Below are 24,900 nucleotides of genomic sequence, written 5' to 3'. Positions count from 1 at the left end.
AAGAGGTTTGTGAAGAGATGTGGGTCCATTGTGACTCCCCTCACAGAACTCCCCTCCAAGAAAATGCCCAAAAAGGTTAACTGGACAATCTGAAAGAGACCTGTTAGTTTCCTTACCTTAGAATATCCCCAGGCGTCAGACTGGATCTGGAAACTTTTGCATAGAAATACCCCTGCGTGCCGGTGGGAGTCGTCCGCGGCTCCGCGTCGGTCGTCGGCGTCGTTGGCGCCGGAATGACGTCGCCGGAGTACTTAGACGCCGCCCTCGCGCGCTGACGTCCGTTCTTCTTTTTTCCGTGCCAGCTAGCGCAGATCCTGAGAAGCTCTACCCCTTAGTCACTATTTGACTGAACGTTTTTGGTCTTTTGATCTGTTTTTCTCGAGTCGTTCGACTCCTACGGTGCCGGTAGGGATGCCCGGGTTCAAACCCTGCTCCATGTGCAGCCGACTGATGTCGGTTACCGACCCCCATCGCCGGTGTCTTCAGTGTCTAGGCCTTGACCACCACGACCGAACCTGCTCCGACTGCCGGGCCCAGACGTCTAAGGCTAGGCCGGAGCGGTCCCGCGAGCGGCTTGAGCTCCGGCAGTCGGTCCCACGCTGTTCAAGGTCCCGGTCCCGGTCCCACAGGAGGGCGGGGGACTGGTCGCGCGGTCAGAGCCCTCGTAGTTCTGAGAGTTGGCATCGGTCTTCGGGATCAAGGTCCTCCGGTAAGAGGCATGAGAGGTCGGAAAGGCGTCATCGTTCTCCCGACCCACCCTGACGCTCGCACGACGCGGCTGGGGGTTCGGGTGACACCACCCACGCGGCTCCGACGGAGTCACGGGCGTCGCAACCTGCCCCATACCTTCCGGTCCCAGGGCACGATGCGACGCCAGAGGAGATCGAGCTGTACCTCATGGCCATGAGGTCTCTCCCTCCTCCGCCGGGCTCCGTGGCACCTTCGGGCCCAGTGGTCCTGGCTGGGGGACCTAGAGGGTCGGGTGCTTCGGCTCCGACGCCGTCGGGTGCTTCCGCGGCGCCGGCGACTTCGGTCCCAGCGCCACAGACCCTCACTGGATCCGGTTCCGGATCCGGGTCGTCACAGGTCGACCTCACCGACGCCGGCCTCTAGGGTGTCGCCCCCGGTGACGCCGTCCCTGATCCTGCCCTTGATTCGGTTCTGGCGCCGGAGCGGCGCTGCTGGGCGCCACTCTCAACGTCGTATGGAGACTTTTACTTCCATGAACCGGCCCCATCCTTTGAACCTGAATTTCAGGTGATGGGTGACAAGGGAGGTTGGGAGGGGTCTGTGGACCCTCTGGCACAGGAGTGCCAGTCTCAACAGGATAGGACATGTGAGCTTGGGGATGCCAGTGGACTGGACACTTCGCCAGACACTGGTTTTGTCTCCCCTCCAACCATGGCTACGCAGGAGGGGGCTGCCTACAGTGTAGTGTTGACGTGGGCGGCCAAGGCATTGGGCCTAGAGCTCCCCGTCGCGGCCGTGAGGACTAACCTCCTCACTGAGGTCCTTAAACCGCAGGCAAGCTTGGCTGATCCTCTGCTGCCGTTTAATGATGCCTTGTGTGACGTTCTTTTGGGCACTTGGTCCAAGCCAGCTACAGGTCAGCCTGTAGATAGGAATGTGGCCAGACGCTGCCGCCCGGCTCTTGGCGACCCTTGCTTCTTGTCCACCCACCCCACCCCCAAGAGCCTGGTTATCCAGGCCTCTACTTCCCAGACCGCATTCCCAACGGCTCCGCCCGATCGAGAATCCAAGAGGTACGAGCAATTCGGTAAGAAGGTGTTCTCGTCCCTGAGTTTGGGACTGCGGTCAGTCAATACCGCATGCCTCTTGGGCCGCTACACCCACATGTCCGAAGGAGGCCCGGACTAAACTCGCCCAAGCCCTTGCGGAGGGTCAAGATGCGGCACGCTATTCCATCCGGTGTGGGCTGGATACCGCGGACTCACTAGGCAGAGCGATGGCAACGACGGTGGCGGTTCGACGCCAGGCCTGGTTGAGGACCGCCAACTTTTCGGCTGATGTCCAGGCCACCCTTCTGGACATGCCGTTTTATGGCCGTCACCTCTTTGGCGACAAGGCAGACCATGTGCTTGAGCGTTTTAAGGACTCCAGGGCTACGGCCAAGTCCTTGGGCCTCTCGGTCCCACGCCAGCAAACTGGTGCCTTTCGCTCTTTTCGTGGCCAAGGAGGGGGCGCTCCCACACGTGCTGCCAGCCACGCACCGCAGACTAATACACAGCGCGGTGGAGGCCGTGGAAACCGCCGTGGCGGCGTTCGGGGATAACGGCGAGGCCAGTCCACACCTTCCCCTGCAGTATCCGCCTCAAAACCCTCCTAGTCCGTGCTTCCAGGCCCATGTGACGCCAGTGGGGGGCAGGGTTCGCCATCACCACTTCCACGGGCGCACTGTCATGTCGGACACGTGGGTGCTGCCAATCGTCCGAAAGGGCTACTCCCTCCCCTTCAAGGCGACCCCTCCTGCCATGCCACCGCAATACCACCGCGTGTCGGGGGATCATTTGCAACTTCTGCAAAAGGAAGTTACAGCCCTCTTGGCCAAGGGGGCCATCGAGCGCGTTCCTGGGCCGAAAGTAGGGTGTGGTTGTTACTCCCACTACTTTCTGGTACCCAAGGGGGGCCTGCACCCTATCTTGGACCTACGGAACGTCAACGATTTCCTCCGGAAGGAGAAGTTAAAAATGCTGACATTGGCTCATGTCTTAGCTGCCCTGGACCCAGGAGACTGGATGGTAGCGTTGGACTTGCAGGACGCTTATTTCCACATCCCCGTCCTGCCGGCCCACCGGTGCTACCTTCTGTTCACGGTAAGCCACGAGCACTTTCAGTTTACCGTGCTCCCCTTCGGTCTTACCAGCGCCCCACGGGTGTTCACAAAAGTGATGGCGGTGGTCGCAGCTCATCTGCGCAGGTTAGGGGTTTCAGTCTTCCCCTACCTCGACGACTGGTTGTTGAAGGCGGGCTCGCCCCAGACAGTAGTCAGCCACCTCCAGACAACGGCAGACCTCCTGCACCAGCTGGGGTTTTCCATCAACGTGCCGAAGTCACACCTGTGCCACTCTCAGAAGCTTCTCTTCATCGGAGCGGTCCTCGACTCAGCGCAGTTTCGGGTTTATCCTCCCGAACAGCGGGTCCGGGATATTCAGGCTCTGATTCCAATCTTTCAGCCTTTATCCCGGGTCTCGGTCAGGTTGACGCTGCGGCTTCTGGGGCTGATGGCCTCCTGCAGCCTACTGGTGCATCATGCCAGGTGGAGGATGCGGGCTCTGCAGTGGGACCTGAAGTTTCAGTGGGCCCAGCATCAGGGCAACCTGTCCGACCATGTCATGATCTCGGAGAGCACTGCGAGACTGCTGCAGTGGTGGCTCACGGACCGCGATTGGGTCAGCGGCAGATCCCTCTCCCTTCCCCAACCGGAGCACGTAGTTGTGACAGACGCGTCCCTCCAGGGCTGGGGAGGCCACATGGGAGAGGTGGAGATTAGAGGCCTCTCTTCTCCGGCGGAGTCCCGGCTCCATATCAACCTTCTGGAGCTGCGGGCGATTCGTCTAGCACTGAAGGCATTCCTCCTCTCTGTCCAGGGGAGTGTAGTGCAGGTGTTCATGGACAACGGCTCCGCCATGTGGTACTGCAACAAACAGGGCGGGGTGGGGTCGTGGACCCTCTGCCATAAGGCCCTGCGCCTCTGGCAGTGGCTGGAACATCAGGGGGTGACCCTGGTGGTTCAACATCTGGCAGGTTCTCTGAACGCCAGGGCGGACGAACTCATCCAAAGGTGCATGATGGATCACGAATGGCGTCTGAACTCAGACGTGGCGCAAGGCCTCTTTCTGCAGTGGGGAGAGCCTTGGTTAAATCTATTCGCCACCGAAGAGAACGCGCAATGTCATCAGTTCTGCGCGTTGGAATTTCCAAGGCGGCACTCGCTCGGGGACGCTTTTCGTCGCGAGTGGAGTTGCGGTCTGTTGTACACCTTTCCGCCTATACCACTTCTGCCCAGAGTGCTGAAGAAAATCAAGCACGACCGGGCCCAAGTCATCCTTGTGGCTCCAGACTGGGCGTCAAGGTACTGGTATCCCGAGCTACTCAGTATGTCAGTTGATCCCCCGATTACTCTGCCTCTTCAGGAGGACCTTCTGTCGCCGCAGCAGGGAACGGTCCTCCACCCGAACTTGGCCAGTCTCCACCTCCATGCTTTGAGATTGAGCGGCGACAGTTGAGGCCATTTGACTTGCCACCTGAAGTCTGTACTGTGATTCTGGCAGCCAGGAGTCCCTCCACAAAGTCGGTATACGCCTGCAGGTGGAACAGATTTGTGGCATGGTGCACAGCAAAGGCTGTGGATCCTCTCAATGCCCCTCTTTCTGAGGTTCTCCTCTTCCTTCTTTCTCTTGCCCAGCAGGGCTCTGCTCTGGGCCCCATCAAGGGCTACCTTTCTGCCCTTTCCGCCTTCTTAAGGCTTCCTGATCAGCCTTCTTTGTTCAAGTCCCGGATTGTTTACAGATTCTTAAAGGGCATCACTCATATGTTCCCTCCTGTTCCTTTCGTGATGCCCCAGAGGGACTTGCACCTGATTCTAACTTACCTGATGTGCGCTCCCTTTGAGCCGCTTCATAACTGTCCTCTCCGTCTTCTTATCCTTAAGACTGCTTTCCTGGTTGCCATCACCTCTGCCAGGATAGTGAGTGAGCTCCAGGCTCTTTCCTCTAAACCTCCTTTCCCTTCTGTCCATCCGGACAAGGTTGTGTTGCGGACAAAACCCTCTTTCCTGCCCAAGGTAGTCACAGCCTTCCACATCGGGCAGTCCATCACCTTGCCCACCTTCTTTCCGCCTCCGCATCCCTCGAAAGAGGGAGAGGCTCCACCGTCTGGACCCAAAACACGTGCTCTCTTACTATCTGGATCGCACACGCCAGTTCCGGGTGGATGACCAACTCTTTGTTGGTTACGTGGGCACTAAGAAAGGACGGGCGGTGCACAAGCGGACCATCTCCCGGTGGATCATGTTGTGCATCCAGGCGTGTTACTCTTTGGCTAAAAAGGAACCTCCTGTTGGGCTGAGGGCCCACTCCACTCGGGCCACGGCGACTACTACTGCCCTGGGCCGAGGAGTCCCCTTGCATGTCATTTGTCAGGCAGCTACGTGGGCCTCGCTACACACGTTCGCAAGACACTACTGCCTGGACAGCCAAGTCCGGAGGGATGGCTTCTTTGGCCTTTCTGTCCTCCAGGACTTTCAGGTGTGATTATTGGTTTCGCAGACCCACCACCGGGGTTGGTATTGCTTGGGTAGCTATTCTAAGGTAAGGAATCTATCACTAACGTGTCTCTTTCAGATGCACAAGTTACTACTTGTGTAACGATCTATCTGTAAGAGACATTAGTTAGTGATAGATTCCTTACCGTCCCACCCATCCTCCCCGTACTGCGAACCAATATCTAGGGTTAAGGTCATCCCCTTTCAGGGCCCTAGTTTCATGGCACCAGTTTTGGTTCTATTATGGCTCTGCGTATCTGGCACGGAAAAACTGTGTATAAGAACTGACGTCAGCGCGCGAGGGCAGTGTCTAAGTACTCCGGCGACGTCATTCCGGCGCTAAGGACTGACGCGGAGCCGCGGACGACGCCTACCGACACGCAGGGGTATTGCTACGCAAAGGTTTCCGGATCCAGTCTGACGCCTGGGGATATTCTAAGGTAAGGAATCTATCACTAACTAATGTCTCTTACAGATAGATCGTTACACAAGTAGTAACTTGTGCGTTAGTTGCCAAATGGCTTTTGACACCCTGAAAGGAGGAATGTGCTCTGCACCAATTCTGAAGGCTCCAGATTAGGCCAAGCAGTTCATAGTGCAGACTGATGCCTCCGAACTAGGGATAGGAGCGGTCCTATCCCAGACCAATGATGAATGCCAAGACCGACCTGTTTCTTTTATAAGCAGAAGGCTTCTCCCCAGGGAGCAGTGTTGGAGTGCCATTGAGAGTTAGGCCTTTGCTGTGGTTTGGTCCCTGAAGTAGTTGAGACCATACCTGTTTGGTACTTACTTCCTAGTTCAAACTGATCATAGACCTCTCAGATGGCTAATGCAAATGAAAGCGGAAAATCCTAAACTGTTGAGGTGGTCCATATCCCTACAGGAAATGGACTTTGAAGTGGAACACAGACCTGGGATTGCCCATGCCAATGCAGATGGACTTTCCAGGTTCTTCCACTTGGACAATGAAGACTCTCTATGGCAAGGTTGGTCTCCTCACCTTTCATTTTGGGGGGGGGGGGGGGGGGGGGTGCCTTCTTTCTTGCATTGTATGCCCCCACTTTTTGCTTAATTGCTGATGTACTTTGACTAAGTGCCCTGCGTTCCTGCTAATCGGGTACCCCGGAGCTATGTTCCTTCCCCAACACAGCATTGATGCCTAAACCCAATTGGCATCTCTGGCCACATGTCAGCCCCTGGTAATTGGTACCATAGGTACCCAGGGCACTGTCACCAGAGAAGGCCTTTAAGGGCTGCAGCACTTATTGTGCCACCCTTAGAGGCCCTGTACCCTGACACTCTCTCACTGCCCTTTCAGGCTGCGTGTCTTGGTGCAGAAGAAAGTGAAGAGTCGACATGGCAAACATCCACCACTTCCCTGGCATACATCAGCCACACCTCTAGCTGGGTGCCCTATGCCAGTAATGAGGGTACAGGAGCATGAGCCCTGTACCCCTACAGTGTACAGGAGCATGAGCCCTGTACCCCTACAGTGTCCAAGTCCATTCCTGGGCATTGTAAGTGCAGTGCTGCCATTAAGAGTATATGTTGCTGGGAGCTTGTCATTACGAACTCCACAACACCATAATGTACACTGAAGACTGGGAAGTTTGGAATCAAACTTTGCAAATTAAACTCACACTGATGCCAGTGTGGGATTTAATGTAAAATGCACAACAGAGGGCATCTTAGAGATGCCCCCTTGAAACTCGGCCAACTTCTAATGACCTGACAGATTGGCTGCCTTGGCTGCCACCACCAGACATGTTGCTTGAGCCCTGGGTCGAGAGCTTCTGTTCTCGGGGGCCTGAAATAATGCACATCCTGGGACAAGGTGTCAAGCCTCCTCCCCCAGGATGGGCAGGGTTCACGAAGGAGAAGCTTCAAAGGCATGCTGCCTTTGTAAGCCTCTCCAGACCATTTGCTGCTTTCAGCAACTGGCCCTCACTGGTTCTATCCCCCTCTTTTGGGCGGGAGATCCGACAGGAAAAACAAGTGAGGAAGAGAGGTGTGCCCACCTCTGCCAACTCCACTCGCAGGTGGGTAAGGCAAGGTGAAGCACAACCTTGAGTCCCCGACATCTTGTAGATGGGAGGACCCAGCCAACCTGAGATAGGCTCCTGCCCCCCTCCCACTGGAGAGTGGCAAAATAGGGGGTGTACCCACCCCAGGGAAGGGACCCAGTGGTCCCTGCCCTTTACCTACCTGTAACACCCCTAAATTTAGTATTTAGGGGGCACCCTGAACCTTGCTTCCTCAGATCCAGAAACGACAAAATAAGGAGGACCGAAGAGCCGTGCAGAGCTAACAAGAGGACGACGCCCACTGACTTGGCCCCAGCCCTACTGGCCTGTCTCCCCTCGAACCTGCTCCTGAAAAATCTCGATGTGTTTTGCAGCCAGCAACCTCAAACACCCTGGAGGACCTGCCTGCCTTCACTTCAAAGACTGAATCCCCTTTGAAAACCGTACTTGTTCAAACTGCAGCTTCTGGCTCCGGCCGGACACTGCGAATCCAGCCCACTCTTCATCTGCCGAACCCTGCCCGAGCTTGAGTGGAAAAACACCGCGAGGAGGTCACCTCGGCAATCCTGACCCGAGATCCGGCGACCTCTGAGAAGGTCCCCCTTAACAGCGACCAGGAGCTGGTAAGATCCGACCCCAAAAGGCACCTCTGCACCCGACGCCCCACAGCCTTGTATGCTCAAACCAACAGTGCCTAACGAACTCTTAACTTCCCAATTTACCTCTCCAAGTGGTGGTCGCACCCAGAAGACCTTCGTCTCCCTGCCTGCAGTGCTTTTGCAGCCCGGAGGTTCTCCTTAGAAAACAGGGCGCCCGATGCCGAAACAGCATTCTGCACCCGGCCGCCCTAGTGCCGCTGAGGGTACAACAACAGTGCATCACTGACTAGGGGACCCCTGAGTCTAACCCCAATTCCTTAACTTCCACAGTTGTTTACTTACCTGTGAACTGTTAACCTGTTTTCCTCCCATAGGATACCATTGACAAGTGTGGAGTTTTGAAATCTAAAAATATTCTTTAAAAATCGTGCAAATAACCAAAACGTGTTTACTCACCTGTTTGCAGGAAATGTCCCAGTGCTGAATCTAGGTATCCAGCACTGAGTTAGGAAAGTAACGTGAAAAATAACTTACCTGCACGTAAAATGAGTCTACAGTGACATCTTAAGTGTTTCTCTTAAAGCTTTTTAATGGGCTCACGTCACCTGATATTATATACCCTGTATAATGATGAATTTATAGTATTTTATTTGTTATTTTTAGGAATGTTTATAAAGGTATTTTTACAATGGAATGAACTGTTTATTGATGATTTTAAGCAGATTCACTAAATATTTGTTCACATGTACGTAATTTTTTTTTTTTTTAAACTACTGATGGATGGTCAACAATTGATGTGGTTCTAAGTAACATGTGGTATTGCAAAACCTGATTGCTGATATAACTAGTGGGTAATTTTGAATTTGTAAGTGTATAGTTGCTGTAAGGTCTTTTATGATTTTTATATCGAAATAAAGACTTATGAAATTGAACTTACCTGCAATTTACTAGAAAAGCCTATTAATATCAATGTAGTGCTCCAAAAAGTTTCTAAGTGTGGAGTTTTGAAATCTGAAAATATTCTTTAAAAATCGCACAAATAACCAAAACTTATTTTCGAACCTGTTTCCAGGAAATGTCCCAGTGTTGAATCTAGGTAGCCAGCAATGAGTTAGAAAAGTAACGTAAAAAGTATCTTGCCTGCAATTTACTGAAAAAGCCTATTCATTTCAATGTACTGCAAGTGCTACATACTACTACTGCTCCCCTGTAAATCAAACAAAGTAAATTTTTTTAAAATTTATTTTATTTCCACAGTTCAGCACTAACAAAAAAACACAAGCGGAGTTACATCCAAGATAATAAAAATATGGTAAAATGTCAAAAACAAATAAGACACCATATCATGCATTCATATGAGCAGCGAAAATCTCCCATATAACAATCCTAATTTTCGTTTCCTTGCCCCCTTTATTGAATATAAACTTAATTCTAGGTTGGCTAAACGATACATTTTAGCCCGCCAAACCTCAAACCTTGGAGGCTCGGGGCATAACCAATCCCCAGCAATACATAAACGAGCCGTTGTCATTGCTACAAACAACAAAAATCGATGCTTATAAAAAACACTCCCTCTAGTAACAACTCGCCCCATCCCTAATAACATCAATGCTGGAGTAATACGAAGTGTTGACCCAAGAATGATTGAGAAAAACTTTTCGATGCCTTGTAGGAACCTATTCAATTTAACACAACTGAAAAATATATGCAGACTATCAGCATTGTCACCCCAGCAACGAAAACATTTCCCGTCATAGCGGTCACCCCACTTATGCATACATGCCGGGATATAATCTAAATTAAATACAGTTTGAAAGAATTGTACTTTTAAATCTTACAATTGCGTCTTCTACCGACACGTCGGTATCAGTTACTCCCAATATCAATGCCCATTGTGAATTATGTTTCTCCAAATCATCCTTTTTAAATGAAGACAATACTTTATTCAGCACTCCAATTTTGCTCTGAGATTTGATAGCTTTGATGAGAGGATTTGGACATAATTTCAATTTTCTACGTATCAAGAAATCCTGCATTTGAAGGAACTTAAAAAAACTGTGCCTTAGGTAAATTATATGAACTTGCTAAGTCTATATACTGCTTGATAAGTCCCCCCTCCTCATAAAGATCTCCTAACTGAAGAACACCCTTGTTTCGTGAACCAATAGCCACCTTATCATAAAATATTGTTGGGAGCAATTTTTCCACGTTCATAGGCGTATAATGGTTAAGCCTTCTAAATCAATTAATTTATGTAGCTTCTTCCAAGTTTTCATCGCTGCTTCCAAAACCTTAAGCCTGGTCCTTTTGTAATTACTCCCTTCAATTTCCCTGAATAAACTGCGTTTTGCTTCAGGTCCTAATAATAAACTAAATATAGAGCTTGTTGTTCCTGTGGTGCCAGCCTCCTTTCCAGTCAATAGTATACCCATTTTTTGCAAAAAACAAACCTAATAATACAAAACAAAATCCGGTATTGCTAAACCACCCCGTACGATTGGAAGAGACATGAGTCTCATAGCTTGACTAGGTTTTCCAGGGGCCCACAAAAATTTTGAACAAAGTGCCTGTAACTTCTGCAATTGAATTGGCAATATTTCAAGAGATATAGCTCTGAATTGGTATAATACCTGCGGCAGAATATTCATTTTTAAAATATTTGCACGACCAATCAAAGTAAAATGTAACCTGCCCCATCTTTCCAAAGAATTTGCATTGTTGCAGCATAATAACCCCAATTTGCGTCTACTAATGTAGTCATAGATGCCCTGATTTTTTTCACCTAAGTATGTTGCTTCAGCAACAACCCTTGGATCGTGTAAAACATTCTCAGTACATACAAGTTGCGTTTTGGTAACATTCAATTTATAACCTGACACCTGGCCAAATTTCAATGCTAACCGTTCAATCTCTAAAAGTGTGTTGGCCGGATCCGCAGTTGTCACATCGATATCGTCTGCGTATGCAAATACTGTATGGGGGATACCACGTACAAAGAAAGGCTTAATCAGATGACTCCCAGAGAGCATTCCAACAAAGGGGAACAGGGACATCCCTGTCTCGTTCCTCTCGTAATTTTAATTGCCTCTGAAGTTGATCCCATTAACGATATTCTAGCTACTGGTGAAGCATACAAAACCTGTAGAGTGGTCATAAAACTCTTCTGAAAACCCACAATTTCCATTAATCTCCATAAATAGTCCCATTCTACATGGTCAAACGCTTTTTCTGCGTCTAATAAAATTAACCCTAAGTGTCGTTTTTCAGCCTGCGCAATGTCGAACAAGGTAATCACTTTACTAATGTGAGACACAGTGCCCCTCCCAGGTATGAAACCATGCTGATCTTTTGATACTAGCGAGGTGATTACTTTAGAAAGACGGTTAGCTAAAATTTTAGAATATATTTTACCATCACAGTTTAAACGGGAAATAGGGCGATATGAGCCAGGTATCTCTAAATCTTTGCCCTTCTTGCCAAAAACTCCAATTGTAGTTTCATCCCACGACTTGGGAGCCAAACCTTTTTGGGCCTCCCGAAACGTAGCCAGCATCATTTCCTTAAGATGATCAAAAAAAGTTGGTATATTTCTCCTGGCAACGATCAGTGCCAGCTGCTTTTCCCATTGCTAGAGTTTTAACTGCAATTGCTAACTCTTCCATGGTAATTGGGTCATCCAGCATATCTGCCGCCTCTGGATCTAGTTTAGGAGATTCCCCAAGCAGCATAGATATTTCTTGAACAACCCCTCCTTGCTGATGTGTATAGAGTTTGGTGTAAAACTGTTGAAAAATAGCTAGAATCCCTTCTGGATCCGACTTTACTATACCTTAATTATCCTTTAATGCTGGAATATTATGTCTGGCTTCGTTCATCTGCAGCTTGAGGGCAAGACATCTCCTAACTGTCTCCCCATATTCATGACATTGCTTTCTATGGGTCAAATATTTTCTTTCAGACTCTTTGCCCCATACTCCTGTTATTTTGGCCCTTTTTCTGGCAACCTCATCCTCTAACTCTACAATATTGCCCATGTATTTTATTCCGAAAGTAAATTTCTCCTCTGCCATTTTCAAATCCGAATAAAAGATCTCAATCTCCCCTCTAAGTTTTTTTTTATTAGATAACCCGAAACTCAACACTTCCCCCCAGAAATAGGCCTTAAACATATCCCATACTATGCCAAGGCTAGCTGAGTCCCTGTTATCAAAAAAATCCTTTATCCACCCTGAAATGTGTTTTACAAAATCATCATTAACGCATAACTTCCGATCAAAAGAGAAATTTTTGGGTGTCATAGCCTCGGCCCAACCAGACAGTGTTAATACAATAGGGGCATGATCCGATGAGATTTTGGGTGGTATCTGCATACCCCCCCACCAGGGAGGCAGTATTTTAAAAAAGTAATCTAATCGCACCATTTTTTTATGGGGGAAAGAATAAAAAGTATATCCTTGATCAGCGGGAAATAATGTACTCCATGCATCTATCAAACCATGATCCTTTAGTAGATAAAACAAAGCCTTAAAGACCTGCGGTTTCCGTCCTCTATAAAATTTCACACCCCCCCTCAAAATCCTGACTAGTTAAATTAATATTCATATCGCCGCAGATAATTAGTGGGGTTGGCCATGTTGCGAGCTCTAAATTCAGTTCTGCCAAAATTATTGCCTCATCTAAATTAGACCCATAGATATTGCATAAAGTAAAATTTGTGAATCGCCCACCAAATTCCGCTATAGCCCAATGACCTAATTTGTCTGCCAAGTTGCGCCGAACCGTGTAGAGATTGGGTTTGGCTAAAACAGCGACACCACGGGTCATTGCTGATTGCTGCGAAGCGACAACAACGGAAAATCCCAAATCCGATGGCAAATGGCGTTTACTCCACGGTAAATGCGTCTCTTGGATACATGCAATATCCGGATGAAAATACCGTAGCTCTGCAGCAATCCTCCTTCTTTGGTTAATATTATTCAGACCAGAGACATTCAGAGAACGTATTTTGATATCACTAGAAGCCATCAAACATAAATTCACAATGAGTCGCACAATTCTCTTATTTTTATAAAAATATACACACGCTGCTCCTGATGCTTTTCCATTTTTATTACCTTTTCTTTGCTGAAACTGTGAATTTTTTTCCCCTTTTTTACCCCAACACTGTGACCCTTCCATCCACCCAGTACCCCAATGGCCCAAAGCCACCTCCCCTCCCTTCAACAAGGCTTTAGGACTTATGGTCCTGCAGTTGACGGCTGCCGTGATTCCCTTCCCTTGCCCACAAGTCAACCACCAATTCCTACATTCAGAAAAAAGAAAAAAAAAGAGATTAATAATAGTCATCCTCCAAGATACCCAATCTCTAACAATTAAGACATAGGGGGAAAAGAGAAGAAAGAATATGACATTAGAAGCACATATAATTTATGATCTACACCTGGAAACTAATCTTTCAGCCAATTTGCAACCTGTGTCTCTAAATGCTATTTAAATACTCTTTAGCTAATCCAGCTGTTGTAAAGAAATGTGTACGTTCCTGAAAAATCTTCAATTTTGCGGGATTCATTAAATAGGCCTGCACGCTTTTAGCCTGAAACGGTGTGATCAATTGCCGAAGCTGCCAGCGATTTTCCATAGCATATCTACAAAAATCAGGTCTTACAAGAAACTCAAAGCCAGGGCCTGTTCTACGCTTGTCTGGACGAGCAAGCTTAAAGACATCCTCACAGGCCAAAAAACTATTGAAAGAAATAAGCAATGCTCTTGGTCTACCAACATTTTGTCCATCAGACTGTCCCACGCGTATATTGAAAGGAAACTGATGGGCTCTCTCGATCTCCCTGTCCCAATCCCATTTACTTAGCTCTGGAAAAGCGTTTTTGTATAGGTCCACAATGAATTTACGAGCATCTTGTCCCTCTTTTCCTTCTGGTACTCGTAGGACTGCAATGTTTTCAATTTTTTTACAAACTGTGGATGGGCTGCCTTCAGATATATCAACTGAGTCATCCAGGCAGACACTGCATAGGGACTACCACCCGTCATTTTCATTTGCTGGGCATATTGTAGAGCTAGGTCCTTGCAGGATGAAGATAGCGACTGATCTGACATGGAATAAAAGTCTCCAGATTCAGCATCTTGTTGTGTACATTGACTTTGTTCTTCACCTGATGGGGGGGATTGAGGTTATTACCCGCTAAACTGCCATTGTTAATCATGGGGGGGGGGGGGGGGGGGGGAATTCACATCCTTTGCCCTTACTGAAGTAGGGCTAGCCTGACCGTTTGCGTTATCGCTCGATGGACCATCAACACCCTCAGCACTTAAAACTGCTAAATCCATCTCAGGATCTGCTGCCACTAATACTTGAGATTCTCATTCAACAGTGGTCTGAGTTTTTCCCCCCTTAGACTTTTCCTGTGCAGCAGAGAAAATAGCTGGTATAACTTTATTTTTTTCTGCGCCGCCCGCCTTTACTTTCATATTGTCCAGGACATTTTTAACATTTCTAGCGTTTTTTTGCGAGCTGGTCAAACTTGCCTTGCTCACCTCTGCATCACCATTTTCAGCTTGCTCCTCCACTACGCAAGTTTTCACCCTTGCACCTTTTGGAGACATGATTCCAGAGCACCAACACTGTGCAGTAGCTCCTGTGATTCTTTTTCACTGCAAACAATCAGATTGCCAGGAGTTTCTGCAAGGGAGAACCGGCCGTCACTCCGCCACCACCTGTGAGACACTCAGTGCACGCCCCCACACTGATACACTCCGCTAGCAGCGCTCCCCTGCCGTCTCCCGGTAGACTGAAGGAGACGCTGTGAAGGACGCCAACTGCTGAACTTTGTCCAGACTCCAACAACTAACTCCTGCGCCCAAATGACGGTAAGCTCCAATGTGTGCACCGGTGTGTGCTCCAATGTGTGCACCGGTGTGTGCTCCGGTGCTCCGCCGTCTCGTTAGAGTCACGAAAACATAAGCCGCCGCGGCTTCTTTTGCTCAGTCGCGTCAGTAAATTTTCTCTCGTTCTCATTTGTGGTTGTGGGCAGAGTAGAGAGCAGTCAGCCTACGCGTCCACTCGCATGGGCGCCATCTTGCCTCTATCCATCAACAAAGTCCAATTTCTATTGCTTTTTCAAACTGTTCTATATCCAGTAACTTATTACTGAAAAGTTACCTGTGCCAGGCTTGCTTGGTTCTAAAATAAACATTATATTTTTATACAAAAACAATTAGCCTAGAGTTCAGTTCTTGAGTGTGTGAATTTGTTTGCTGACTAAGTGTGTACATCAAATGCTTAACACTGTCCTCTGATACTGCCTTACTGCTCAACCACTCTACCACAATTAGAGAATAAGGTTCTATCTAACGTTAACCTCTGCCTCCCTATTGGGTCACTTGGACTCTATACACACTATACTTCATTTTGGTGTAGTATATATGGAGGCAGTTTCTTACACTCCTCCCACAGGATGGGCTGGGTCCACGAAGGGGAAGCTTCAAATGCCTGTCTCCTTTGCAAGCTGTCCCTTCCTTTTGCTGCCCCTAGCAACTGACTCACACTGATTCTGCCCTCTATTTTGGGCTGTAGAATAGTCGGAAAAACCAAGTTGGGAAGAGATGATCACACCTTTGCCAACCTCACCCCTCAGGTGGGGGAGACGAGGGAAGCAAACATCTGTTTCCTCCATCTTGAAGATGAGGTGACCCAGCCGATTAGGAAGTGGCTCATGCCCCCCCTCCCTCTGCGATCCCCGACCTGGGATCTTGTGATCCCCGACCTCCCTCAAGCTTCAAGCCGAAGCCTTCGGCCTCAACCTGAACGGTTCCTGCGACCCGAGCTGGTGAGAAGACCCTGATGCCAAAAAGACACCCTGGCACCCAATGCCCCATAGCCTTGGGTGACCCAACTGATGGTGTCCAGGAATCCCCCGAAAACCCAACTTATCTCTCCAGCCGGTGGTCACCTTCAGGAAGCCTCACAACCAGAGCCAGCAGCATCTTTGCTGAACCGGAGATCTCTATTGAAATTCATAGGGCCCCCAACGTGGCCTTGGCACTCTGCACCTGTCAGCCCCTGTGCCACTGGTGGTGCAGCTCCTGTGCAGATAGTTGGCCCCTGCAGTGCTGCCCCCAACCCCAGGAGCTCCCCCAGCCAAGTGGCCTGATCGTAAGCAGCCCCTAACTGAAGGCTCCCTTAGCCCCATTTGCTAACTTTGGGCCCCTACACTCTGCACCTAGCTGCCCCTAGTGCCACTGGTGGTTTCATTTGAGTGCCTACCGGAGCATTGGTTCTAACCCCCAAAAACTATTCTTGCAGGTTATTTATTTACCAATAACATGCTTTTCTCCATATGAACCAATGTTGTGTTGTTTTGTTCCTCAAAATGTTGTCAAGTTGAACTTTTGTATGAAAGAAAAGTAACTATATTGCAAACCTGAAAAAGTCTTACTTACCTTGTATTGTATGATCCACAGTGTGATATCTAGGCTTACCACCCCGAGTAGTCCATATATTCCAAAAGTAACGCAAAAATAATTTCCATGTAATTTAAACTCTTTTTAAAGCATATACAAACCTGTAACAATTGCAAATCCATTCCCAATCTAATTTCCTTGCAAAGTTTTACAGAAGAAAGTACATGTGACCTACCTGTTGCAGGAAGCTGGCTCTGTATATAGTATACCAAAGTAATGTATAGTGTGAACAGAGTCCAGGGAGTCCACAGTGGTATAGCAGAGGCTAAATTAGGTAAGTACTAGCAGCTCTCTTTGTGGTGGTGTGGGCGAGCAGTTAGATTTATCCAGAGGGTGTATAAAGCATTTATTGTATTCATTCAATCAAAGACTGATTACACACAGAGACAGAATCCAGACCAATTGGGGAAGTATAAAAAAGGCAAAGTTGGATTTTATTTCTAGAACCAAGCAGTACTTGGTAGCGGTAGGTAAAAAATACTTTCAATCATAGAACATTATAGAAGTGTAATTGGGAATGAATTTACAATTGTTACAGGTTTGTATTGGTTCAAAAAGCAGTTTAAATTACCCAGTAATTACTTTGGATTACTTTCTCAGTTCAGCTTCACATCGACTACTCTGGTGATATGCCGAGATATCACACCATAGGCTTTGTCACTTACAGTTAAGTACAACAATTATCAGTTTGAATCATAGTTACTTTCTTTCCATACAAAACAGCAGTTCACCGCATAGTACATTTTTGGAACAAAGACTTGTAACATTGGTTCCTATGACAGAATAATGGTTATCAGTTTCACAGGTAAGTACATTTCTTAAGAGTGGGAGTTTTTGGGGGTTAGGACCAAGGTCCAGATGGGCAATCAGGTTGCACCACCAGCTGTATAGGGGCGGCTGGGTGCAGAGTGCAGGGACCCTTTGTTAGCCAATGGGGCTAAGGGGACCTTCGGTCAGGGACTGCTTGTGCGCATGCCTCTTGGCTGTGGGAGCAAAGCTCCTGGGGTAGAGATCAGCACTGAAGGGGACAACATTCAGCATAGGAGCTGCACCGCCAGCGGCACAGGGGCAGCCTAGTGCAGAGTGCAAAGCAGACGTTGGCGGGCCCTGTGGATATCCATGGAGAACTCTGGTTCGGCAAGGATGCTGCGGGCTCGGGCAGGGAGGCTTCCTGAAGGCAACCACTGGTTGGAGAGGTAAGTTGGGTTCTTGGGGGATGCCTGGGCACCGTCGGTTGGGCCACCCAAGTCTGTGGGGTGCCGAGTGCTGGGTTGTCTTTTAGTATCAGGTTCTTCTTACCAACTCCGGTCATGGTTGGGGGAGAACCCTTCAGGTTGAGGCTGCAGGCGTTTGTTTGAAACTTGATGGTCGGCGATCACCAGATCCCATATCAGGATCGCTGGGGAGACCTCCTCATGGTTTGGGCCACTCGAACTCCGGCCATGGGAGGCTGGTGCAAAATCGTGGAGCCACCTGGATTTGGATTCTGTGGGTGAGACTTAGTTGGGCAAATCCGGTGCTCAAAGGAGATTGAGTCTGTAAGGTGAGTGCAGGGCAGGTCCTCCGGGCTCTGAGGTGTTGCTGAACACGCTGAGGTCTTTGCTGTAGACAGGTTGGAGTTGGGACAGGCTGGTAGGGCTGGGGCCAAAGTAGCTGGTGTCCTCTTCCTGGATCGGCATGGCTCTTCTGTCCTACTTTTTTCTCCCTTGAATCGGAGGAGGCAAGGTTCAGGGTTGCCAATAAATTCTAAATTTAGGAGCCTTTAATGGGTGTGGAGGTCTGGACCAATTTGTTCCTTCCTTGGGATAGGTACACCCCCTATTATGGGTCCCCCGTTTGGGTTGGGTACATCCCCTATTATGCCACCATCCAGTGGGTGGAGACATGAGCCTTTCCCTAATTGGCTGGGTCCCCTCATCTTCAAGTTGGAGGGGGACTAAGATGTGCTAAACCTAGTCTTCCCCACCTGAAGGGGGGACTAAGATGTGCTAAACCTAGTCTTCCCCACCTGAAGGATGGGGTCGGCAAAGGTGGGCACACCTCTCCTCCTAGCTTGGTTTTCCTGACGATTCTCCCTCCCAGAGTGGGGGCAGAACCAGTATAAGCCAGTTGCTGGGGGGCAGGGACAGCTTACAAATGTGGCAGGCCTTTGAAGCTTCCCCTTTGTGGACCCAGCCCATTGTGGGGGAGGAGGCATAAGACCTCTGCCCAGGATTGGCTTTGTTTCTGGACCCAGAGAGCGGCGGCTCCCTACCCAGGGGTCCAGAAACTTGTCTGGTAGTGGCAAACGGCGGTCAGCCTTTCAGGAACCACACTAGGGCTTGTTGTTTTTCAGGGGGCATCTCTAAGGTGGCACAATAAGTGCTCAGGAAGATCAATCACAAACTGACTCAAACCATTCTTGTGGCTCCGGATTGGACACGAAGAGTCTGGTTTTCTGACTTATTGAATGTGGCCATTGGGCCTCCAATCACTGCCCCTTCGGGAGGATCCTCTGTCGCAGTAGCAGGGGACGGTTCTTAACCCGAACGTGTCCTGTCACCACCTCCTTGCGTGGAGATTAAGCAGTAGCAGTTGACAGATTTCGACCTTCCAAAGTATGTGTTGTCCCTCCACTAAAACGGTATATGCTGGTAGATGAAACTAATTTGTGACATGGTGCCCAGCAAAAGCTGTTGATCCCCTTTCTGCCCCTCTTTCAGAAGTTCTGTTGTACATACTTTGGGCACCCTTAAGGGTGATCTTTTTGCTATCTCTGCCTTTTTGAGACTTCCAGATCAGCCTTGTGTTTCAAATCTCCCATTGTCAATCGGTTTCATGAGGGCCTTACTTGTTTCCTCCGTCTCCTTTCATAATGCCCCAATGAGATTTAAATTTTTTTTTGACTTTTCTTATATGTGCTTGCTTCAAGCCTCTTCATAATTGCCTCCTCAGGCTTCTTACGACGGCTTTCCACATTGCCATTAACTCTGCTCGCTGAGTTAGGGAGCTCCAATACCTGTCTTCCAAGCCTCCCTATATGTCTGTCCATCCAAATAAAGTGGTTCTTCGAACAAAAGCTTTGTGGTCAAATAAAGTGGTCACATCCTTTCATGTGGCATAATCCATTACTTTGCCCACCTTTTACCCACCCCCTCATCCCTCCAAGGAAGAGGAGACTCCATGGCCTGGTCACTAATCGGGCGTTGTCTTTTTATATTGATCTTACCAAAGACTTCTGGGTGGATGATCAACTCTTCATTGGCCATGTGGGTGCCAAGAAAGGTCGGCAATACAAAAAAAGACCATCTCTCAATGGGTTGTCTTCTGCATTAAATTGTGCTACGCATTGGCAAAGAAGGAACATCCTGTGGGGTTACGTGCTCACTGTACTAGAGCAACAGCGGCAACCACTGTGTTAGCACGCAGAGTCCCAGTCCTAGATATCTGTCAGGCGGCAACGTGGGCATCCCTGAGCATGTTTACCAGAACCTACTGCCTGGACAGCCAAGTCCAGCGGGACAGATACTTTGCCCGTTCGGTCCTCCAGGACTTCCTCGTGTAAACTTTGTTCCGAGACCCTCCTCTGGGGTTGGTATTGCTGGGGTATCTATTCTAAGGTAAGGAATTTACAACTAGAAGTCTCTATCAGATGAACAAGTTACTTGTCTTCATTAAAGATGTATCCTGTAGAGACATATTCTCATTGTAGTTTCCTCACTTCCCTGCTCTGTGAACTGATTTTTAGGGATAAGGAATCCCCTAAAGGGCCCTAGTTTTGACGCACCACTTGTCAATGTCTTTCATGGCTCTGCTCTTCTGGTTTGGAAAGTTGTGTTAAGAACCGACGTCAGTGCACCCGGGCGGCAGCTATGTAGGTCCTGCGACGTAATTTCTGGCGTGCACAACAACGAACGTGGAGCCAACCTGCATAACCTACCGAAGAGTAGGAGTAATACTCATGAAAAATCGCAGGATCCAGACTGACGCCTGGGGGAAATTTAAAATGTAAGGAATCTACAACTAGAATATGCCTCTGCCAGATAAATAGTTTCTGAAGGTAAGTAACGGATTCATCAGTAAAACTGCATGTTAATAGAAAAGGTTTTGGACAATTCCATGAGAAATTTACTGTCTGCAAATGACTGTGTGCTACCACATCATGCTTTGGTAATATATTAAAAGTGCATTTTTACACATGAACTGAGAAACATTCCCACCCCTACCCAGATGGCAGTGCTGAGTGAACAGAGGCAAGTCCTGTGTACCCTATATGTGGGTAAATTCTTATTATACATGGAGCAAACGTTTAGACTAGACTATTTAATCGAACAAAAGGTTGTTTTTTTTATACAGCAGAAATATTGAACTAATATATTTGAAGGTGCTCTCAAATGTGATTATGAAGAAAAAGGCGCTTCTGTAAAATAAAATATTTGCCTAGGATCACACAATTTAAAAACAGTTTACGGGTCAAGTAAGTTAGTTAGGTTGAGTAGATTATTCAAGTTACTATCTAGACCTGCAGGTATAGTAATATTTTTATGATTTTTCTAGGCCTGAATGCTTAAATGATCAGAACTACAAAGGAAAAACAAATTGAGCTTAATAGTTGTGATCTGTTTTGTCATGGGCTAAAAGCTAACACGTCTTTGTGTTTATCCACAGCATTACAAAATAATTCACCATTACATGGTCACGTTGGAGAATCTTTTGTTTACTGCTGAACTGGATCCTCACATCTTGGGAGTTTTCCAGCAATTCTGTGCTCTTCAAGCTTAATATTTATTTTCTGAGTGATGACCGATAACTTTGAACTCTAAAGGAATTGCCTGATTAACAGGAAGACACTTTTACAATTTGTGATTGCCTCTTGTACCCCATTTTATACCAAAAGAAGCAAGTACATTGCGTGGAAAAACGTTTTAGCATCATATGGCTAATAACTTAAGCATCCTCTGTAAACTGGTAGTAGCAGATTGCTGACATCTGTCTACAGACACTATCTCCTTTTAATGGTTGTCTTATGACTACATCTAAGTTTTTCTTCTGATCCCTTGTTCTGCTTTGTGTTTTTTTACGTTGTGCAGATAGGATTTTTTTTTATTCCTTAAGCAACAAACTAAAACCTCACCTCATCTAAAATAAAGTGAAAGTAGAAAGATATCCAATGGAAAAAGAACTGAACAGAACTGCTACTTTTCGCCGAACAAATCCAAAACTTTGTCGTTGGCCACCAAATATAGTTCAGCATGGACACTTGAAAAGCGAAGTGCAGAGGTTACAAAAGTATAACTGATGTTTTGATTTGTTATTTTTAAATCCTCCGACTGTTTATGTTCGCAATTTGGCTACAATGGTTGAAATATAAAAAATGTTTTTTAAAACCATTGTGTGCTGTCTTACTTTTTGGTTAATAAATTATTAGTGCCATTATTCCTATTGTAAAACGCTTACTGAATTCCCCTTGATTATTTCCCAGCCTCTGGTTCAAACACTGAATGTACTATTCTCTCTGTGGGGGTAGTCTGTGATTCCTGTTAAACAAATTCATGGTCAGTTTAGTCAGTGTGTAACTTTCTGATGGATCCTTATAACTGCAGATACCTCACCTGGGGAATATCCTACATCAGTTTCTTTCTGTCCCATCCGATGCGGATCTGGAGCCACTCCTTAGTCTTCATTACTTTTCTCATCATAAAATTTCATATTTTGTCCTGTGAGTAATAAACTATGTCCTTTTCCAAGATAGCAGGGTTGAATCCATGCAGGCACTGTCTCAAACAGATGTCTGTGACAAACCCTCACACAGTATAGCTGTGGTGCCTGGGCTGGGAACACAACTCCGGGTCCTCAAAACGCTGTCCCCAGATGAATCTGAAAGCCATCTGGGAAAGCATGGCAAAGCTTTACATTGCTGAACATTGGAAGACCTGACACTGTGACAGCTTGAGGTCCAAAGAAAATCCTGCTCCCGCTGTAGACATTTGTCACGGTTGAAAGCTGCAGGTAAGTTCAAAAAGAGGCATAATACATCAAAGCTGGGAATCTTCTGCTTCCTGCTACTCTGGAACTCCAAAGAGGGTATAAACGTGCCTCTTGGTCTTGCTACTAATCCCCATTTGAGCAGATTCTGAGCTTGGTCCAAATGAATTCTGAATTTTCAGGTCTGCCAGTAACTTATGTAGAAAGGTGAGGGTTTTAAGGAGGCCATGCTATACATTTCCGGTGCTTTAGCAGGTCTCTCTCGCACATCTTCTAGCCCTAAGATACGCAGGGATCTCCAGTCAAACATCCAACGGTAAGTCCAAACTTAGTGCAGTCTGTGCTCTTCAAACACTCTTTAGGTTCAGCACCGGCACCAGGCGCGCCAATGTCAGTTTATCTCTTTTCCACGTGCATCGCAGAGCCGTATCATGTCCTGACCTGTTTTCAGGCGTCCTTTTTTAAGCTTTGCATTGTGCAACAGTGTGCTAATGCCTTCGGGCTTCAAGACGTGTACCTCTTGTGCACGTCCGATGTCGGCGACAGACAATCACTTGATTTGTATGTGATGTTTGGGCGAGCACCATGATTCGACGGACACCTCAAACCGAAGTCACAGCGGGAGCGCCGGATGAAATTGCTGTTGGCCCACTTGTCCAGGTCGGTGTCGTCCCAGCGTCCGTCCCCTACCTCGGAAACCAGGAGCCGCCTATTCCGACTGCGACATCGTCCTTCGCCACGGCTCCAAGGGCGTTGCTCGCCCACTGGTAGGTCCTGCAGCTTGTATCCAAGGCCCTGTCATCGTTCGGCGGAGGGCGCAGGCTTCCCTAGGGACGTGTGACCTCGCCTGTCGCCACCCTACCCGCCGTTCCCTGGCATCTGAAAGAGACGCGTTAGTGATAGATTCCTTACCTTAGAATATCCCCAGGCGTCAGACGGATCCGGACACTTTTGCGTAGCAGTACCCTTGCGCGTCGGTAGGCGTCATCTGCGGCTCTGCGTCCGTCGTGGGCACCGTGATGTCGTCGGAGTACTTAGACGCCGCCTCCGCGTGCTGACGTCAGTTCTTTTTTCCGCGCCAGCCAGCGCAGATCTGGGAAAAGCAGTAACCCTAGTCAATTTTTGACTAACTTTTGAGATCACTTTTGATCATTTCTCGAAGTCTTGCGACTCAGATCGGTGCCGTAGGGATGCCTAGCTCCAAGCACTGCGAGGATTGCGACTGCACGATGTCTGTAACGGATCCTCACCACCTGTGCCTAACTTGTCTAGGCGTCGACCACGACGACCAGGCCTGCTCCGACTGCCGGGCCCTTTCTTCGAAAGCCAGGCGGGAGCGGTCCCGCAGGCGACTCGAACTCCGGCAGTCGGGGACGGAGCCACCACAGCTCCGGGAGCTGGCACCACTCCTCCGGGTTGAAGTCGTCGTCAGGTAAGAAGCACAAGAAGTCGAAGAGGCGCCATCGCTCTTCTGACTCCCCCTGACGCTCGCACGATGCGGCCGGGGGTTCGGGTGACACCGCCCACGCCGCTCCTTCGGAGTCGCGGGCGTTGCGACCCACCCCACACCCTCCGGTCCCTGGGCGAGACGCGACCATGAGGTCACTTTCTCCTCCGACGGACTCCGCGGCGCCTTCGGGCCCAGCGGACCCGTCTGGGTCCCCTAGCGGGTCAGGGGCTTCGGCCCCGACGGCGACGCAGGGCCCCACGGTCCAGACACCGCCGGCGCCTTCGGGCCCAGCGCCGCAAGGTCAAGCGGTCCCGTCGCCGCCGGCGCCTTCAGGCCCGGTGTCGCGGGACCCCACTGGACCGTCTTCGGGTTCTGGATCGTCACCGGTGGACCTTACGACGACCCCCCCCCCCCCCCCTCCCCCGGCGTCTGTCCGTCTGGTGTCACCTCCAGCGCCATCCTCGGGTGGCGCCGCCCCCGATGCCTTTTTTGCTCCTGTTCTGGCGTCGGCGCCGTTTGGAGATTTTCACTTCTACGAACAGGCCCCATTGATTGAAAACCCTGAGTATCAGGAGATGGGTGATGAGATGGATTGGGAGGGTTCTGAGGACCCTCTGACCGAGTGTCAGTCTCAAGAGGACTGGGCAGGAGACCTTGGGGAGGCCAGTGGCCGCGACACCTCCCCAGACACTGGTTTTGTCTCCCCTCCTACCGTGGCTTCGGAGGAGGGAGCAACCTATATTGTGGTGTTGATGAGGGCTGCCAAGGCCTTGGGCCTTGAGCTCCCCGTCGCGGCCGTGAGGACTAACCTACTCACTGAGGTCCTTAAACCGCAGTCAATACTCTGCGGAGCCTCTGCTGCCTTTTAATAAGGCCTTGACCGACGTTCTTTTGGGCACTTGGTCCGGGCCCGCTACGGTTTCGCCGTAGATAGAAACGTGGCCAGACACCACCGCCCGGCCCCGGGGGACCCATGTTTCCTGTCCACCCACCCCACCCCCGAGAGTCTGGTCATCCAGGCCTCAAATTCCCAGACCGCATTCCCGTCGGCTCCGCCGGACAGGGAAAGAGGTACAAGCAGTACGGGAAAAAGATCTTCTC

General features: G+C 49.0%; 1 protein-coding gene across 1 annotated transcript in view; it reads left to right on the top strand.

Annotated features, from left to right (window-relative positions):
* Positions 1-21,751, top strand: part of NCBP1 (nuclear cap binding protein subunit 1) — a 729,105-nt gene extending 707,354 nt beyond the window's left edge. The window contains exon 23 of the mRNA XM_086961848.1: positions 21,033-21,751. Coding sequence (XP_086817974.1) covers positions 21,033-21,146 — 114 coding nt within the window. The 3' untranslated portion in view covers positions 21,147-21,751. The remainder of the gene's footprint in view (positions 1-21,032) is intronic.
* Positions 21,752-24,900: the final 3,149 nt, after the last annotated feature.

The sequence above is a fragment of the Lissotriton vulgaris genome, chromosome 3_1 (genome assembly GCF_964263255.1).
Source record: "Lissotriton vulgaris chromosome 3_1, aLisVul1.2, whole genome shotgun sequence".
Taxonomy (NCBI): domain Eukaryota; kingdom Metazoa; phylum Chordata; class Amphibia; order Caudata; family Salamandridae; genus Lissotriton; species Lissotriton vulgaris.
This window is presented reverse-complemented; position numbering and strand designations above follow the sequence as displayed.